The following is a 19,608-nucleotide window of genomic DNA, read 5'->3' as shown; positions in this document are numbered from 1 at the left end:
CACACCACTGTGCCTACTGTCCTCTTTTATGGCTACTTTTTACTTATGTTTCTACAAACTACAGTACTATTATTCTATACATGTTTGATAAATAAATAAAATAAAATAAATTTCTTAGACTTGGTTGTGCTTGGCTGAGGGTTTTGAAGGTCTGTTCAATTTTGTTCAAAATCAACCCAAGCCGATTTGGGCCATGCGGGTCCGATAATTCCCACGCCTCCTTGCAGCGGACGAGGAAACGAACCACGACCAGCAATGCTTTCTGGAATCTTACAATCCAGTTATCTGGAAGTCAGTCCTATTTCATTCCTAGACAGACATGTATCGGATTCTGTCATAGCATTGTATTTTCACTTTCTCACAGGGAGGAGAAGGGCAACGAGAGGCTTCCACTGAGATTTCTCTTATTTCTCTAGCCGGGGTCTCCAACCTTGGGAACTTCAAGGCTTGTGGACTTCAACTCCCAGAATTCCTCAGCCAGCAAAGCTTAACTCTAAATAGCAAAGCTGGCTGAGGAATTCTGGGAGTTGAAGTCCACGAGCCTTAAAGTTGCCAAGGTTCGAGAGACCCCCGTTCTTTAGTATTTCTCTAGGAAGCAAAAGATTACTCGCTCTTCTACGGAAACCACGCCTCTCTTTCGTCTTGACTGACGCTTCCGACTCCATAAAGCCCGCCTCGGCAAGTACAGTACAGTATAAAAGTCAACTTACCATAGAGGAGCCGAGGCTAGAACAACCTCTCTACCGCCACCCCCGAACATTTATAGATAATGATAACAAGCCGTTTCTACCGGAAATTCCGGCTGGGAATCGATTGAATTTCCGAGTTTTGTGCCGATCGTAGGAAAATAAGGAAGGTTAGAGTTCAAGTCTTATCCTTGTGCGTGCGAGTCAGGTAGGCTAAGCAGTCGGTGGGATTTGCGGCTAGAAGAAGGTTTTTCTAAACATAATTTGGGGAGGGGGGGGGAAAAGAAAGAAATTCCAGGGCAATCCGAAAATTTGCATTTTTACATTGTTTTTTAATTGTGCTCGTTATTGTAACCTATATTTATATTGTTGTTTTGTAGTTATTGTTATTATTGTAAGCTACTCAGAGTCCAACTGGAATTGGGAGGCATAAAATTGTACAAAAAAATTTTTTTTTGACCAGGCAAGGATCACGGCCATCTCTTTACATAGGATCCCTTTTCCTTTCACCATTTTTTATGTCAGATCCAGAAATTCCCATATCTCATCCTACATCTTCCCTTTACTTTCCAGTCCTTGGATCTCTTTCTGTTTTAAATGGGTTGACTTCACTATTACCACTGATGATCAGTGGTGGATCATCTGCTTTTACAGGCACCCAATCCCAAGTTTGATGCAGCATCCATTAAAAGGAGCATAAAAACCCACCTATGTCGCCAGGCATGGGGAAATTGATTCCCCCAGCTGTCCTGCGTTATGTATGGTTTGCTGAATTGTGTGATTGTTTTTAATAAGGGTTTCTTAATATGTTCTGGTTTTAATATTGGATTTTTTGTAAATTGTATTGTTGTTGGAAGCCGCCCCAAGTCCTTGGAGAAGGGGTGGCATACAAATCAAATAAATAATAATAATAATAATAATAATAATAATAATAATAATTAAGATGGGTTAGTTTCTGGAGAGCTGCTGCTTGTCGGAGAAGGCAGCAGCTTCATATATGTCGGAGAATGTACAGCAGCTTCATATATGTTGTAAGCCGCCCAGAGTCCTTCAGGATCAGATGAGATACAAATTTCATTAATAAATAAATAAATATGTTTTGTACCTTCCAGGTCCCATCAGCGATCATGGCACAGTACAAAGGAGCTGCCAGCGAGGCTGGCCGGGCCCTTCAGTTGATGAAGAAGAGAGAGAGGCAACGTGAGCATATGGAACAAATGAGGCAACGCATCGCTGAGGTGATGAGAAGTAAAAAATCATAAAGCTTGAATTCTGGTTTTTTTAATTCTTACAGAAGATAAAGCTAAGGAATACGGGGGTTGTTCCTTAGAAATAAGGGTTTGTTTGGAATCATTCTGGCAAAGGTGGAGCTTTTAATGAAGGAATGGGAGAGAAAGTTCTTTTCCTGTAGTCAGAAGCAAACGAGCAGACGTTTCCACCGTTAATCGTGAATGTTTCTGAAAAAGAGTGCATGTTTGAACAAGTGAGAGGGTTGGGGTTTTTTTTTAGTAGTTTTGCTTCGGTTTTCTATGATATATGTAGAAAAGCAAGTAGATATGTTACCAAATATTTATTCAGATAATTAATGCAGCACATCAGGGTTTAAGCTGATTGTTATGTTTCTGATTTAAGTACAATATTTCTTCCATAACATATCTTCTTCAGACATTTAACCTTTCTTGTCCTTAGAGGTGTCTTGCAAATTGGAAACTCTTCCTATGATTTTTTCCTATTTATTTTTCTGTGAAGCTATTATGATTGAATGTTTAGTCTTAATGTGACTTTAAGAAATTTCTAATCTTCCTAAACATCTTTGATCACCTTTTAAGAATATTTTACTCATAGTCTCCAGAATATTAATATTGCTCTAAATTTCCTTTTTTATTTGAAAAATCATGTCTAACATACTCATATCTTCTCAAGTCATTTACCATTTTTAGATGTTTTTTCTCTAGCAGAACAAGTTTAAACTATTCTGGTTATGTCGTGGTCATTTCATTGACTTTTTGAGAGAGAAAATTTGCCCCAAATGTACTCCTGAATAAAATACACTTGCTTCATTTTCAGCAAAGATGAGGGATGTAAGACATTTCTAAAAACCCCTGCAATGGATTCTTATTATTATTTTGCACATAAACTATTTTGTGACTTTTGTATTAAATATAAGTCTCCTAATGCAGCAGAATAATTTTTTTCTGGACTTTTGGGGAAGAAATGACAAACTGAGGATGGCTCTGCTAAAAACAGAGACAACAATCAGAACAGAATTAGGAGTAGTGGGTAGACCTGCTCTTCATAATTCCTCTCTTGTAAGGAGAGGTCTTGAGATCACTCACAAGTGTTGCAGACAGTTGATCCTTATGAAAGAAAATCTAGAAAATTTACTAGAAAAATTGACACTGATCTAAAAGTTAAAAATGACAGGGTACAAGAATGATATGGCAAAAGATGCTACACTGGACATACAAATGAAACTGGCTGATATCTTAATAATCTAAAGAGATATACACATAATGAACTAAAAAAGTGCCCTTGATAACTTTTTGTATGTTGTATATTGTATTTACAAAGATACCAATTAAATCCTTGAAAACAAAAAGTTGTAGTATATAATTTGATGGGACTAAAGATAAAAGTTATTAAAAGAAAAGGAATATAAAGTTGGTTTATCTGATCAAAGTTAAAATAGAATTATTATCTCTGAAAACCCTTAAATGACTTTTGCTGATCAGGATTAAATAATGAGGTTTTAAGGATTGCTTTATAGATAAGAGATGGGATACTGGAACAAGAGATCATTTGTTGTATTTTAAGAAAAGGTGATAAGTTATTAAAATTGTTTATGCTTGTAATTAAGCAACTTTTATATTTTTATTTTGTTTTTGTTTATTATATTCATATTTTTTCTTTTCTATTTTTCTTTCTTGTTGTTTTGCACTTTTTATTTTTTAAGTTCGTATAAGTTTCTATTTTCTTAATTGTAATTTTTAATAAAATTATTGTAAACATATTTTTTTACTTTTGCCTGAGCTGATACCTGTCTCTGTATAACTTACTGTGTTCTGTTGGGCTGTTTCATGCAGAATTGTAAGTGGATGTCATCCTTAGGATTAAGTAACATGTGTTCCTCTTGTGCATGAGAGAATTTAAAGTTATAAATCTGATATGGAGGTTTTACATTTTAATCACTTTTTAATTTTTATTATAAACAGAAAAGCTAAAATTCTGCAGCTTTTGGGGGGAGCAAACTATAGCAATTCAGAACACCTCACCTATTTCCTTTGATTGATTTGCAGGACTGTAGTATATTCATACTAGCTATTCACAGATTTGACATTCTCTTACATCAGGACCTAGTTTACTGTTTATATTTCTATAATCTTTTACTTTTTTACTGTAATAAGCTGTATTCCAGCTTGTGAACTTTTTACCAAATATTGATAATGATAGATAATTCTGCATCTTCTATCAGCTTGCTCCCTTATGTTCACTGTGTAATTCAGATGACTTCAAACTTGACAATTTTAAGACAACTTTAAGACTTGTTGACTTCAACACCTAGAATTCTGGGAGTTGAAGTATAATTGCCGCATAAGTGCTTTCCCAATACTTTGTCTTGCCAGACATATGTTTTTCACAAAAGCAATAACAAATCCCCTATTTGACACTAACATCTGTTGTTCATATAATATTTCTTATCCTGATTGCCTTGGTAATTCTTGAGGATTCCTCAGTTTTCATAAGCACCACCTCATCTTGGTTGGTGGTCTTTTATCACTCAATCTAATATAATATGCAACCATATGTTCTGCTTGAGAATTTGCCCATCCCCACAGGAACACTTACCTTGCTAATTGAAATTCATAGAAAAAAATTATGTAATCTATCCTGATTTCTGTGGTTAGGTTGTAATCTCCGAAATTTGCCCAAATGGATTAGAATCCCTGTGTTTTCTACCTAAGATGCTTGCCGTTTTTTACTGGGTTGAATCCAAAAATGGGAACTGAAATGTCATCAGGATCTACAGTTCTTCTTCTGACTGATCTGTTTTTTGCCCTTGACAGGAGAACATCATGAAGTCGAACATCGACAAGAAATTCTCTGCTCATTATGATGCAGTGGAAGCTGAGCTGAAATCTAGCACCGTTGGTGAGTATGGATGTAGTTAAAGAGTGACCTGTGTTTTGCAAAGAGGCCCCAAGCCCTGGCCTCCATTCTTTGGTTTGCGTGGATTACCGTCACTCTTGCATAGTGTTTGGGCCTATTTCCAGCACAGCTTCTTCCAATAGGTTTGGTGACCCTCAATGATATGAAGGCCAAGCAAGAGGCCCTTGTAAAGGAACGGGAGAAGCAGCTAGCCAAAAAGGAACAGTCCAAAGAATTACAACTGTAAGTTTGTGAGTGTGTGCATGAAATTCTGGGCAGGATAACTTGGGGTCTTGGAGAATAGCTTCCATTACTTGGGATTGGGCAACCTTGCATCTTTCAGCTGTTTTTACCCATAGCTTACACTATCTCTTCATATCAGATGTGCTGATTTGGAGTAATTGGAGCTCAAAACATCTGGGGAGAACCAGTTTATCTATTTTGATAAAACTATTTGTGTGTGTGTGTGTGTGTGTGTGTGTGAACATGTGAGGCCCTTAAGAAGAATGAAGGACAGTAGGATTAGGACATGTGATAAAATGTGATTTTCATGCCTCCAAATTTATGAAATTTACTATCTAGTGAATTACACCAACACTCCGCAGTCTGCATTGGTTGCTGATCAGTTTCTGGTCACAATTCAAAGTGTTGGTTATGACCTATAAAGCCCATCATGGCACCGGACCAGGTTATCTCAGGGACCGCCTTCTGCTGCATGAAACCCAGCGACCAGGTAGGTCCCACAGAGTGGGTCTTCTCCGGGTCCTGTCAACTAAACAATGTCGCTTGGCAGGACCCAGGGGAAGAGCCTTCTCTGTGGCGGCCCCGGCCCTCTGGAACCAACTCCCCCCAGAGATTAGAACTGCCCCCACCCTCCTTCCCTTTCTTAAGCTGCTTAAAACCCACCTCTGCCGCCAGGCACGGGGGAACTGAGATACTCTTTCCCCCTAGGCCTTTACAATTTTATGCATGGTATGTCTGTATGTATGTTTGGTTTTTATAATAATGGGTTTTTAACTGTTTTTAGTATTGGATTATTGTCATATACTGTTTTATTACTGTTGTTAGCCGCCCCGAGTCTGCGGAGAGGGGCAGCATACAAATCCAATAAATAAATAAATTAATAAATAAATAAATTAATTAATTAAACTACCCTAGAATGAATTTTTAAACGATTTGACTAAATAACAGAACAATCAAGGAAACTCCAAAGATTATGTGTTTGTCTTCATGCTTTTCCTGTCAACATCCCAGGGATAGTTTGGACAAGAGTTCTAAATGAATATGTTGAAATAGGCAGATCTTCTATTTTATCTAACACGATATTCTTACATCAGCTACAAAGTTTCCAGGCCACTCTTCACCGACTTTAGAATAGAGACATTTCATGATAGCGGTCATCTCTTTTTTTAATTATAAGAATAATTTTGAACTCTTATCAGTCCTTTGTGTACAGTTTCCCTTCGTTTGTAATTTGGTTTATTGAAGTGTTATTTTAAGAACTGAATGAATATCACTAATAAAATAAGGAAATGTTTCATCAAACAATAATCTCCTAAATGTGGGGAAATGTCAACAGTTTGAGAATGACATACTTAAATCTGAATACGGTGGTACCTCTACCTACAAACGCCTCTACTTATGAACTTTTCTAGATAAGAACGAGTTTTCAAGATTCTTTTGCCTCTTCTCAAGAACCATTGTCCACTTACAAACCCGAGCCTCCAAAACTATAACCAGAAATGGCAGGGAGAAGCCTCTGTGGGGCCTCTCTAGGAATCTCCTGGGAAGAAACAGAGCCAGAAAAGGTGGGGAGAAGCCTCTGTGGGGCCCCTCTAGGAATCTCCTGGGAGGAAACGGGGCCTCCATCCTCCCTGTGGTTTCCCCAATCGCATGCATTATTTGCTTTTATATTGATTCCTATGGGAAAAATTGCTTCTTCTTACAAACTTTTCTACTTAAGAACCTGGTCACGGAATGAATTAAGTTCGTAAGTAGAGGTACCACTGTATAACCATTGCATGATTTGTCCAAATAGTGTTTGAATACTGTCATAGTAATAAGTCACATTGGCCTTGAAAGTCAGTTTCTCTCAATGTCAGTGTAACCAACTATACACTATTGCTTTGTATAGCGTAACAGTTCTTTTAAAAAGTTCCCTTCCTTCTCCTGCTAAGAAATAAGGTTGAATAACTTTTATTTCAGGTTTTTCCCCCTCCCTTTCAGTGGTCTTATGCTTTTTTCAACACTCTTGCCTTTCTCAGAAACCTTGTAAGAGCACTCTCAAGTGTGCATTTCATGCCAAAACCGATTTTTTAATTTCCTTCTCATAGAAAATTGGAACGGATGCGGGAGCGGGAACGGAAGCAGGAGCAAAAACGTAAGATCTCAAGCTTGTCCTTTACTCTGGATGAAGAGGAGGAAGAGGATGTTGAGGAAGAAGATGAGGAAGCAGAATTGGAACGAGAAGGTGAGGAGGCGTAGGCTGGAAGCACTGGCAGAAATCGAAGCCGATGATAGCAATAGCAGGGGAGGGAAGTGTATGGCAGCCACTGTTGAATTCAATCAACAGAATGTTAGCTCCTCCTTCATACACGATTCTCCTGCTTCTCTTAGAGTTGCCTCCCAAAAAGAAGAAGCTTGGGAAGAACCCAGATGTGGACACTAGCTTCCTCCCTGACCGTGACCGTGAGGTATGGCAACTGCTTGTCCTGCAGGTGATGCTGACTAATTCTCATAAACTACAACAGTTAAGAGCGATGGAGGCTGAGAGTTATACTTTGCCAGAATCTGGAGGGCCACAGATTGCTTCATCCTTTTCTTTCCCACATCCTGGATTTCAGGAAGAAGAAAACCGCCTGCGTGAAGAGCTTCGCCAAGAATGGGAGGGGAAACAAGAAAAGATCAAGAGTGAGTGATGGAAAGTGGAGCTTTATTTATTTATTTGGTTGGTTGGATTTCTATGCCGCCCTTCTCCGCAGCCTCAGGGCGGCTTACAAAAATGGGAATGAAATACGGTACAGAATATAGTAGAAGAAACCCAAACTAAAAGTAATATTAAAACCCCAAGAGCCAGGGTGGCGCAGCAGGCAGAGTGCTGTACTGCAGGCCACTGAAGTTGACTGTAGATCTGAAGGTTAGCGGTTCAAATCTCACCACCGGCTCAAGGTTGACTCATCCTTCCATCCTTCCGAGGTGGGTAAAATGAGGACCCGGATTTGTAGGGGCAATATGCTGGCTCTGTTAATAAGTGCTATTGCTAACATGTTGTAAGCCATCCAGAGTCTAAGGAGAAAGGCGGCATAAAAATTGAATGAATGAATGAATGAATATATACAGTGTTCCCTCGATTTCCGCGGGGGATGCGTTCCGAGACTGCCCGCGAAAGTCGAATTTCCGCGAAGTAGAGATGCGGAAGTAAATACACCATTTTTGGCTATGGACAGTATCACAAGCCTTCCCTTAACACTTTAAACCCCTTAATTACCATTTCCCATTCCCTTAACAACCATTTACTCACCATTATTACTGGTACTCATCATTGAATAAGACACTTAGTGATCCTGATAGTTATAAACATAATTATTTATTAACAATAATTATTATTTTTTTGTTATTTATTTGCAAAAATTATTAGTTTGGCGATGACGAATGACATCATCAGGTGGGAAAAACCGTGGCATAGGAAAAAAACCGCAAAGTATTTTTTAATTAATATTTTTTTTAAAACCGTGGTATAGGCTATTCGCGAAGTTCGAACCCGCGAAAATCGAGGGAACACTGTATATATATATATTCATAATCATTCTAATTCCAATCATACTCAACTGGAGCAAGATGTTAAGCTTAATGGCCCCAGACTTGTTGGCAAAGGTAAGTTTTTAAAACCTTACAAAAGGCCAAGGGGTGGGGCAGTGTGGATCTCGGGGGGGGGGGGGGGAGTTGGTTCCAGGGGGCTAGGGCACCCACAGAGAAGGCTCTGTCTCTAGGCCCTGCCAGCCGACCTTGCTTAGCTGACGGGACCTGGAGAAGGCCAACTCTGTGGAACCTAACCGGCCACTGGGATGTGTGAGGCAGGAGATGACAAGGGTGTGTGTGACAGTTATGATTGTGTTTAAAGAGAGGAGTCTCCCATCCCTTTAATTATTTTCTTTCTTTGTTTTTGGCCAGGTGAAGAAATTGAGATCACGTTCAGTTACTGGGATGGCTCCGGGCACCGCCGAACGGTGAAGGTGAGCTTTGCTGCCAGCCTGCTTGGATTCTGTTCTCAGCTTTGGAAAACAAATGAGTGGTTTTAATGCTTGCGTCTAGGATACAAGGACTATACCGTAACCTGATTTTTATTGTCTTGACCATCTTTATGTATTCTGTGTCCTGGACCAGCTTCTTAAAATGGCTGATGCAAAATAATACTCCATAGCTGTTTGGCATTCCATCAAGTGTTCAGCTTTGTTCATTCTTAGTTTAAGACAGAAAATAGATTGATCTGTCTGTCTGTCTTATCTATCTATCTATCTATCTATCTATCTATCTATCTATCTATCTATCTATCTATCTATCTATCTAGTCTGTCTGTCTGTCTATCTAATCTATCTATCTATCTAGTCTGTCTGTCTGTCTGTCTAATCTATCTATCTAATCTATCTATCTATCTATCTATCTATCTATCTATCTATCTATCTATCTATCTATCTCCTGCCTTTATTATTTTATAAATAACGTAAGGCAGTGAACATATTTAATACTCCTTCCTGTTTTCCCCACAATAGCATTCCTGTGAGTTGCATTGGGCTAAGAGAGTGTGACTGGCCCAAAGACCTCCAGCAGCTTTCCTGCCTACGGTGGGATTAGAACTCACGGTCTCCTGATTTCTAACCAGGAGCCTCAATCACTAGATCAAACTGGCTGTCAGATGTGCAGTGCATCATAGTTTTTGTTTTTTTAAATACTGTTGTGCTAAAATGTGGTACCCAGTTGTCTCTCATCATAAGAGTCACCAGGCCCACAATTGTTTCCACCTAGCAGTATAACCTCAAATACTTACAGGCCAGGAAGGGAAACATTTCTTTTGTCGTTTTTGTTCCACACTAAAACTTTTTTTTAAATCCTCCATATAAACAATTGTCCCCTTTAACCTCTAACCTCTCTAAAGAAAAAACACCCTCTGGTGAAGGTTTCACTGACTAATCTTTCGGTCAAAGGCCAGGCTTCTAAATCTTTTATATAAATAAACATGTGGGAGTGAGGGGGGGGGGGAGATATAAATTACTCACAGGTTGTCTGAATGTGTAGAATGTCAGACTAGTTCTGGAATGTTCCAAATTCCACTTTCCACATAGGCATGAAAGTGGAAGCATAGATGAGTTATCATTCTTATACTAGCCAGGATTTCATGATCATGTATTTATTGAGTATAAAATGAAAAATAGATTCCCGAGTCCCGTGGGATTGGGAGGCATATAAGTCAAACAAATAAATATTTCCTTGAGATTCTGGGATGAAATGAAGTAAATTAAGAAATGTGACTCTGAAGAGAACAGTGTGAGGTTTTAGTTTTGGGGGTTGTCTGAGAGAAATCCATTCCCAACTGGCTCTTCTTTTCCCTCAGTGTAGATGAAGAAGGGCAACACCATACAGCAGTTCCTACAAAAGGCCCTGGAGATCTTGCGCAAGGACTTCAGTGAACTTCGGTAAAGGGCTTTGTGGAGTTTTACTTTCCGTGCGGCTGGCTGAGGAGAATTCGTTTCAATTTGCATTCATTTGTGAGTGCAAGTTGTTACCATCTGGTGAATATTACCGTTAGCCCTGCTAGACAGATCCTGGCCTTGTGCCAACTGATGGTATCATCCTCATCGATTGCAATGGGGAAATTCTTTTTTTGTTTAAACTCAGAAGTCACTACAACAGTTCGTTTAATGACCATTCAAAGTTACAACTGCGCTGAAAAAAAGGGACATGGCCATTTTTCACACTTAGCAACCATTGCAGCGCCCCTGTGGTCACACGAACAAAATTCAGACACGCTTGGCAATTGGTTCATATTTAATGACAGTTGTATTTCCTCTGGGTCACGTGATCTTCTGAGAAGCAAAGTCAATGGGGAAACCAGATTCCCTTAAACCACTGTTTCCCAACCTTGGCAACTTGAAGATATTTGGACTTCAACTCCCATAATTCCCCAGCCAGCGAACGCTGGCTGGGGAATTCTGGGAGTTGAAGTCCAAATATCTTCAAGTTGCCATGGTTGGGAAACACTGCAAACAACCCTGTGACTAACTTAACTGCAGTGAATCACTTAACAACTCTGGCAAGGAAGGTCATAAAATGGAGCAAAACCCACCACTGTCTCACTTAGCAACCGAAATTTTAGGCTCAATTGTGGTTGTAAGCCGAGGACTTGCTCATACATGAAGCATGCCAATATTTAATGTTGATGGTAAGTGAGAATCGGCAGCACTGACCTGTAACGCTGATGCGCATTGGAAAAGTCAGCAAACCTGAGAAGGAATATATCCTTAGCCATCTTCTTTTCAGAGACTCAGGTGTGCACAAGTCAGAAAATGTGGTTGTGTTTCATTCGTGGCACAAACCTCTTGTGACTTGGAAGTTCAGCCAGACCATTCAGGTGTCTTCCAGGCTGGCTGAACTGAAAGATGTTATGGTCCAGGTTTTTGTCCAGGAAATCCCCAGAGAGGTTTTAATGGATGAATACGGCAAGGTCTCATGGGCCTTGCCTCTCTCCCGTCCTCTTTGGCTGGGAACACGCCTGCCTAGGACAGGATACATCCTGCGCAGCCACACCCATTCCGGCTCTGCAAAGGCAAAAATCTCCATCGCGACACATCACGATCTGGCCCGCCACACAATGAAGTTTGACACCCCCTGATCTAGTATCTATTCTCTGCTCTGTACATGCAGTAGCCACATGAGCCCAAAATATTTGATGCATCTGCAGGAAGGCTGGGAGGCTAAAAGTGTGCATCTTTCCCTGCAGGTCAGCCGGCGTGGAGCAGCTTATGTACATCAAGGAAGATCTCATCATCCCACATGTAAGTAGAAGACTCCATGTCCAGTCTAATCTAAAGCCACCGGCATTAGATTAGATTGAATCACTAGAGTTGGGAGGGACCTTGTAGATCATCTAGTCCAACCTTCCACTCAAGCAAGAGTTCCTACACCATTTTAGACAAATGGCCGTCCAATCTCCTCTTGAAAGTCTCAAGTGTTGAAGCTCTCACAACCTCTGCAGGCAAGCTGTTCCTCCACTGGTTGATCACTCTCACTGTCAGAAAGTTCCTCCTTATTTCCAGGTTGAATCTCTCCTTGGTCAGTTTCGATCCATTATTCCTTGTCTGGCCTTCTGGTGCCTTTGAAAACAGTCTGACCCCCTCCTCTATGTGGCAACCCCTCAAGTATTGGAACATGGGTCCTTCTTTTCACTAGCCTGGCCATGTCAGTTCCTGCAACCCTCCAGTGTTTCTCAACTTTGCTCTTATGCCCTATTATGCCAATGCCACAGTGATCTAGAAGTTCTGGATCAGTAGATCTAATTCCCAGGCTACAAGAGGAAGGGATTGGAACCTCCCTCTAGCACTACAAAAATGATTCGGTCTCAAGTAGGGGATAAGTGCAGAAGGGAGAGTTCCATTTAAGGTAAACCATGGACAATGTTTGCAGGAGGTATTTAATTTTATTTTATTTTTATTTATTTAATTAATAAAAGCCCCTTGGTGAACTTGAACAACAAATTTGAACACTTCATGGCATCTCATAGAAAACCAACCCCCCCCCCCCCCCCAAAAAAAAATCTGGATATTTTGCCACTATATTTTTATAGTTGTGCTAGCCCCAATCCCCATTGCCTTTGGGACCAATGGGGAGTTTTCAAAGCACCAGTGCTTCTTAATTCCAAATAGGAATAAGCTCCGTGCCCACTCTGGGAACAATGGACTTTAAGAGAGAGAAAGAGAGAGAGAGAGAGCCATCTCCCAAACCAAGTATCCAAATTGAAATGGGCAAAGGTGAGTGCTTAGCTGGGAAAAAAAGCAAGTCAGTTCGAGTTTTGCTTGGGAAGGAAGAAAAAAGAAGTGCGGTGTCTCCTCCACGCTGCGTAGGATTTGAGGGCCAGACTTGTTTGTTTCAATCCCTGTGGGTGGCTTTTGTCCCACTTTCAGTGCTCGTTGTAGCAGCTGCCCTCTCTTTAAACGTAGTGACTCCCAAGTGGCTTGCTCAGGTTTGGTGGGTGGTGGGGGGATCTTCTTGTGATGTTCTTCCTCAAAACCCTTTTCTTCTGCCCATCCAGCACCACAGCTTCTATGATTTTCATTGTCACCAAGGGCTCGAGGGAAAAGCGGTGAGTGTCTTCTTTTTGTTCCCCCTTCCTTTTTGTCTTTTGAAGCCCCCTGGGAGGTTGAGGGCAGGGGGACACGAAGGGGTGCTGCTATTTAGACTGGGCTGAACTTTTATCCTGGCTGGAACGAGAAGGGAAAAATCCAGACCTTGAAATGGGAGCCCAGTTGCTCTGTAAATCTCTCCTCCCTCATATGTGATCTCCCTAATTCAGGTCCGCTCTTCAATTTCGATGTCCATGATGATGTCCGGCTGTTGATGTGATGCAACAGTGGAAAAAGATGAGGTGAGGAAAAGAGTTGGTTCTGAAAGCCTTTTTGCTGAGAGGACCACCCATTGCAAAAAAAGAGAAAAGAAATACAGATGACCTTGACATCCGGTTGCTATTTTTTGCTGTTATCCAGACACATACCGTCCCCCCCCCCCCCCCAAAGTAAGATCCTTTCTTATATATTTTTTGAACCCTGAAATAAGTGCTTGGCTTTATTGCCATGCACTCAAAAGCTTGATTGGGCTTATTTTGGGGGATGTCTTATTTGGGGGAAAACAGGGTATCATTCTATCCATCAAATCTCAAAAGCCAACCACTGGTCTGTCGCGGTACTGTAAATTATTAAAGTCCGTTAGAACCTTAATTACTGTGGAGGCGATGGATAGAAGCTTTTAGTCATTTGTTCAAAACAAAATTTCTTTTATTATAGAAGTAGAAAATAAAACATGTCTCGGTGGACAACATAACAAATACGTCTTACATGATGGTGGATAGAAAAGAGAATGGAGTTTTTGGATGAAGAAGAAGGAAGTGATGTTAGATTTGGCAGGATATTACATCATAATAGGAGGAACTTAATAAAGCACACACAGTTAACTCTTTAATTAATAAATGTCTCTGAGGCTGGCAATATTCAGCGTGACATGGTCAAATGTTAGTGACAAACAACTTGGAAATAGATTCCTAAGCATTAGAAAGTGACAACCATTAGGGAATAGAGTCTTAAATATTAGAATTGAGGGGTGGGGGAGAAGTCGATAAATGCTGATGTTGTATAATTTCAATAATTGGCCTTTCCCAATCTGGTGCTATCTAGAATTATCCATAACCCCAGCCAACTGTGAAAGGTATGGTTTATACCCTAATTGATCCAGTAGCTAAGAGGCAAGCTAACAGAAAGAATTTGTTCCCATGATCTGCACTGGGCAAATTCTTCCCTTTTTCTGTTTTGAGTCGTCTCTGTCACCTTTCAATGGTTTTCATCTGAGCTGATTGGGAAGATTATTTGGCAGTGATTTATCAAGTGCTTCAACTTCTACTGATTCCTCTCTCACCTCCCTTCAGTCCCACGCCGGTAAAGTTGTACTTCGCAGCTGGTATGAGAAAAACAAACACATTTTCCCCGCGAGCCGATGGGAGCCTTACGATCCAGAGAAGAAGTGGGACAAGTATACGGTAGGGAGGGAAGGGAAGGGAACTCCCTTTGGTTGTGGGGTGGTGTCCAAAGAGGATGGGATCATTCGGGGGAAGGTCAAGTGAGCATAAACATCGGTACTTTTATTCTCAAGCTATGAAGTACAATATTAAAACACCTTTAAAACAATAGAAAACAACAACATATTTTGGATCAATATTCAAAATGCTTGCAGTTATACATTTTGTGTATTACCTTGCAGATACATAGATTTCACACGTAATATGTCTGAAAGATAAGCCATTGTTTTTCTGCCTGTGCTATATAGAATAGAATTGAATTGAATAGAATTTTATTGGCCAAGTGTGATTGGACACCTAAGGAATTTGTCTTGGTGCATATGCTCTCAGTGTATAAAAAAAAATATACATTCATCAAGAATCATAAGGTACAACACTTAATGATAGTCCAGGTACAAATAAGCAATCCAATCATATTAGGGACCATCAATATAAATTGTAAGTATACAAGCAACGAAGTTACAGTCATACAGCCATTTGTTGGAGGAGATGGGTGATGGGAACGATGAGAAGTAGTGCAGACTTAGTAAATATATATATCAGGGGGGGAAAGTGACAATCAAGTTCATTTGCACCCTTTCCAACCAATCACCCTTTCCTGTAACGTCCATCCAACTCAACAAACTATTCTTTACAATCTCTTCTATCTCCAGAACTTGACTTGCTTCCACAGAAATCATACGGGTTTCGCCCTATTTCCCCTATTATTTAATCATGCAAATTGCATTGTTTCTCAGTTGTGAGAAAGATCCAGGTTAAACTCTCCTGCCTGCGCAACATTGAAAAATGTGGAAACAGCTTGAGATGGGAGCATTAATGAGGCTTGTAAAAGAACATTTCTTAGGGCAAAAGATGATGGAATCTAATTGCAGTTGGAGCCATCCAGCATCGCCTTGGGTCAGGCTGGTGCGTGCAATAGCTTAGCAATATCAGGAGGTGACAAATTGTCTTCCTTATCCCAGCCACAGAGCCCACCTCAGGTATGGTGCCCAGTTCTGATAGTGCTGCTCAAATTCTTGAAAGGATGTGACCCAGAAGGTCAAGACCCACTCCATTTCTGAGTGCAGAACCCTGAATGTTGGGTTGAAGTTACAGGAAAGCAGATGTTGAGTGGATGTTGTAAAAAAAAACCACAGCCCTTTCTGACAGTAAGGCAGTTCAATAGCCGAAATGTTTCTCAGAAAAGAGGTGGGTCCCCTTAATTGAATACGTTCAAGCCAAGACCAGAGGTCCATCTATCTGGGACATTTCCAGTTGGATTCTTGCCTTGACCAGCGGGTTAGACTTGATGGTCCAAACGAGAGCTTTCGATCTGAGGATTCTGCGATCCTAGTGGATTATGTCCCTTCTGAACACTGTAGTAATACAATAATACACCAAGACCTAAGTGGACAGTGTATTTCTGGCAGAAAGCTTCATTTCTTATTGATTTAAAAATTAGGCCTAATCTATGGCGCAGCTGCTTGCATAGTAATTGGATTGCTGCCATTTGCTTTTCTAGGTCAAAGAAAGGAGGCCTCTTCTCGCTCTTAAATATGAGCACGGGTCTAATCCTTAAATCCTGAAAGGCTGCCACATACAGAATATTGGATGATGCTTTCCACTTGCCCTCCGTATCTGGCAGAATTTTCACCTCCCAACTCCTGCCTAAAATGTGCTTTCCCTTGCCTGGGTGAAGAAGAAAGGAGGGTCCCCCACACACACCTTCTGAAGGGCAGGTTCATCTCGTTTCATGAAGTGAAGTGACTCTCCATTTCATGAAGTGATTTTTGCCTCCCCCCCGCCTTCAAAATGTGAGGAACTTAAAAGAATCTTTGACCATTATAAAAGTAGGAAGAACCACAGACCTTACACTTCATATGAGTCAGAGATTTCTGCAGCCAAATCATAGATCTTTTGTCTCTCCTGGAGTCACTTCTGTGGAGCAGATTCTGGTCTGTGCACATTAAACCTAGAAGAGAAGGTCCAGCCTATGGACTTTCCTCTGCCTGATGGCTCTTCCCTAGCAGCAGGATTCATCCGTCTGTCTGTCTGTCTGCATGTTTCTCTGTTCTGGTCATGCAATCTGATACATTTCATAGAGATTTGAGTGAATGGAAATTTCGTGGCATTCTAACAAGTGCTGAAGACAAACAGCATAACATTTAGGCCTTGCATTTCCATTTCCAGAAGCGATTTGAAATGGATTGGGTGCCCAAACAATGCTGAGAGCAACTCTGAAACAATTGATTGTGCCCTCTGCCTCCCACTGTTAGACAATGTTGTATTATTATTTTGGAGGCAAATGAGGCACGAAGAATTTAAGGGCCACGTTGCATATGCTATATTTGATTGAACAGGTGTATTCTGCAATTGAAATAGACACACAATTGTATCTATAAAAATAATTCAAATAAAGCCATCCATTGACCCTTTTTAAAAACAAAAAACAAAACATACAGTATGTGCAGATAACTCCAAGGAACTACAGTATTTCAGGGTCTGAACTTCAATGGAGGAGTGATTTTATTTATTTATCTGTTCGTTTTATTTATGGTGTTTATGTACTACCCCCTTTCATTCAACTTCAGGTAGTGCTGAATATATAGTATGCAATAAAATAATGAAAACATTAAAATTAGGTATAAAACCAATGAAAGTCATGACAACAGTACCCAATCCAATATTGGCCACTGGTGTCCAACGCAACCAAGCAGGCCATCCAGCATCAGGCCCTGAAAGCGTCATAGAACATCTCCCCTTCTCAAAACGACAGTGGGGGAGGTGGCATTTGGACCGCTAGAAGCTACCCTAGAGGAAGCAGCTCTACCAAATTCTGTCTCCTGGCCCCAGCCACCTTTCCAAAGAGAAAGTATCCATAGTATCCATGTTTTCACAAAATGAACAGGGTAGGTAGGTTCAGCTTGCACACAGTTCTGAAACTACCTGAGAACCAAGCCGCACAGGAGGTTAAGCTCAGAGTTTTAAACCAGAAACATGGTAGCCACCGTAGCATCCACAAAATCAGTTTCACATGGTTGTAACAACTATCATCCTCCAATAGCGTTGCACCAGTTATTCCTTGTGAATCTTCCTTCTCAAAAAGCAGCTTTGTGTTAAAGCCTCTTAACTTAATGACCATTTGTTTAATGACGGTTCAAAATTTATGATGGCCTGGGAACAAATGACATCCGTTTCACCATATCCCCATGGTCAGGTGATCACAATTTGGGCACCAGGCAACTGGCTCACATTGACAACAGTCGCAGCATCCTGCAGTCAAGCGATCACGGTTTTCAGTCTTCCCAGCTGGCTTTCAACAAGCAAAGTCACATTAGGAATGCTGGATTTACTTAACGGCCTTGGCATCCACTTAACGACCTCAGTAAAACTGCTCGTAAATATTGGATGACTCATCTATGGACTGCATCACTTAGCAACCAAAATTCCTGGCCCAACTGTGGTCATAAATTGAGGAGAACTGGTAGAGCACTCCAGAGAGAGCTGCTACCGATGCAGCCAAAGCTCCTCTCATAACTGTATTCCACTGATGGCTTGTGACTATACGTAGGTTTGGTTTCTTGCTAGATTACTTCTCCGGTTGTCAGCAAAAATGATGATTTTTTAACCCGCAAGCCCACGGCCTTGTCCTTGAGCATAATTTCTTCTCTCATGTTTATTGCTGTGGTCTGTGAGGTCATTCCACATCCTCTCTATTACTAATTTTGTTGCTGTATAATCATCATAAGCCACTATATTAAACTAAGCAAGGAGGGCACTTAGAGGCAGAGAGCATTTACTCTGGTTGTCCAGGGACCAGAGGTAGCAAATTGCTGAGATAATGAGACTAGTCTGGGGCAGGAATAACACTTTTTCTCTACCCTTCCCTTCCTCCACAGATCCGCTGAGCCACCAACTGTTGGAGCTCCTGATACTCTGTGTGTGTGTGTGTGTGTGAAATGTGGCTTTTGCCACTCTACATCTCCTGCGATATTTCTAGACCTCCCACCTCTCCAATTATGCCTTGTCCCATATTTGTACCATCCTTCAGTGAAATAAACCTTTGCTTTTTCCCAACCCTAAAGTGGCAATATTGGTCCTAGAGTTATTCATAGCTTGTAAGTTGGTTATTGAAACGGATGTCCATGTGCCGCCTCTATGTTGGTTGAGGCAGGCAGGATTCCCTTGAGTACCATTTGTTGGGGGTCAAGGGAAAGGGAGGAGTTTACCTACTCTTTCTGCTCGAGATCGCCATGGACAATTGGTGGGCCACTGTGTGACGCAGAATGCTAGGATGGATGGGCTTTGGCCCGATTCAGCCTGGCTCTTCTTATGTTCTTATATAAGATCTGAGAATTCAGCGCTAAAGCCACCCAGTTAAAATTCGGTTTGAGACCTAAATTGATACTGGAAAATGCTTTCAGCAGTAAGGCTTGGAATCTAAAGTGTAGGGTAGTATTTTCAAAATCTAGGCAGTTCGTTTACTGGTAAAAAAATAAAAAAATAACATTTCAGAACCGGTCATTTTATATTTTTATACTGCTTTATTGTAGATTTTTTTAAAAAAACCCACACATAATTAGAAACATAGAAAATTGACGGCAGAAAAAGACCTCATGGTCCATCTAGTCTGCCCTTATACTATTTCCTGTATTTTATTTTAGGATGGATATATGTTTATCCCAGGCATGTTTAAATTCAGTTACTGTGGATTTACCAACCATGTCTGCTAGAAGTTTGTTCCAAGCATCTACTACTCTTTCAGTAAAACAATATTTTCTCAGGTTGCTTCTGAACTTTCTCCAAACTAACCTCAGATTGTGCCCCCTTGTCCTTGTGTTCACTTTCCTATTAAAAACACTTCTCTCCTGAACCTTATTTAACCCGTTAACATAATTAAATGTTTCAATCATGTCCCCCCTTTTCCTTCTGTCCTCCAGACTTTACAGATTGAGTTCATGA

The 19,608-nt window shown here is 40.7% G+C and overlaps 1 protein-coding gene across 1 annotated transcript; it reads left to right on the top strand.

The window, feature by feature from the left end:
• The first annotated feature begins 702 nt into the window (after positions 1–702).
• Positions 703–18,730, top strand: FAM50A (family with sequence similarity 50 member A). Its single transcript, XM_070741336.1, is given in 16 exon segments — positions 703–894; positions 1,799–1,924; positions 4,751–4,835; positions 4,976–5,075; positions 7,166–7,302; positions 7,449–7,525; positions 7,676–7,742; positions 9,003–9,064; positions 10,446–10,522; positions 11,827–11,881; positions 13,135–13,155; positions 13,158–13,185; positions 13,396–13,439; positions 13,441–13,467; positions 14,518–14,628; positions 18,546–18,730. Coding segments are annotated over 15 exon segments (1,011 nt in total). The 5' UTR covers positions 703–894; positions 1,799–1,813; the 3' UTR covers positions 18,555–18,730.
• Positions 18,731–19,608: the final 878 nt, after the last annotated feature.

This window comes from Erythrolamprus reginae, chromosome 2 (genome assembly GCF_031021105.1).
Source record: "Erythrolamprus reginae isolate rEryReg1 chromosome 2, rEryReg1.hap1, whole genome shotgun sequence".
Lineage (NCBI taxonomy): Eukaryota > Metazoa > Chordata > Lepidosauria > Squamata > Dipsadidae > Erythrolamprus > Erythrolamprus reginae.
Note: the sequence above shows the minus strand (reverse complement) of the source record. Positions and strands in the feature narration are given on the sequence as shown.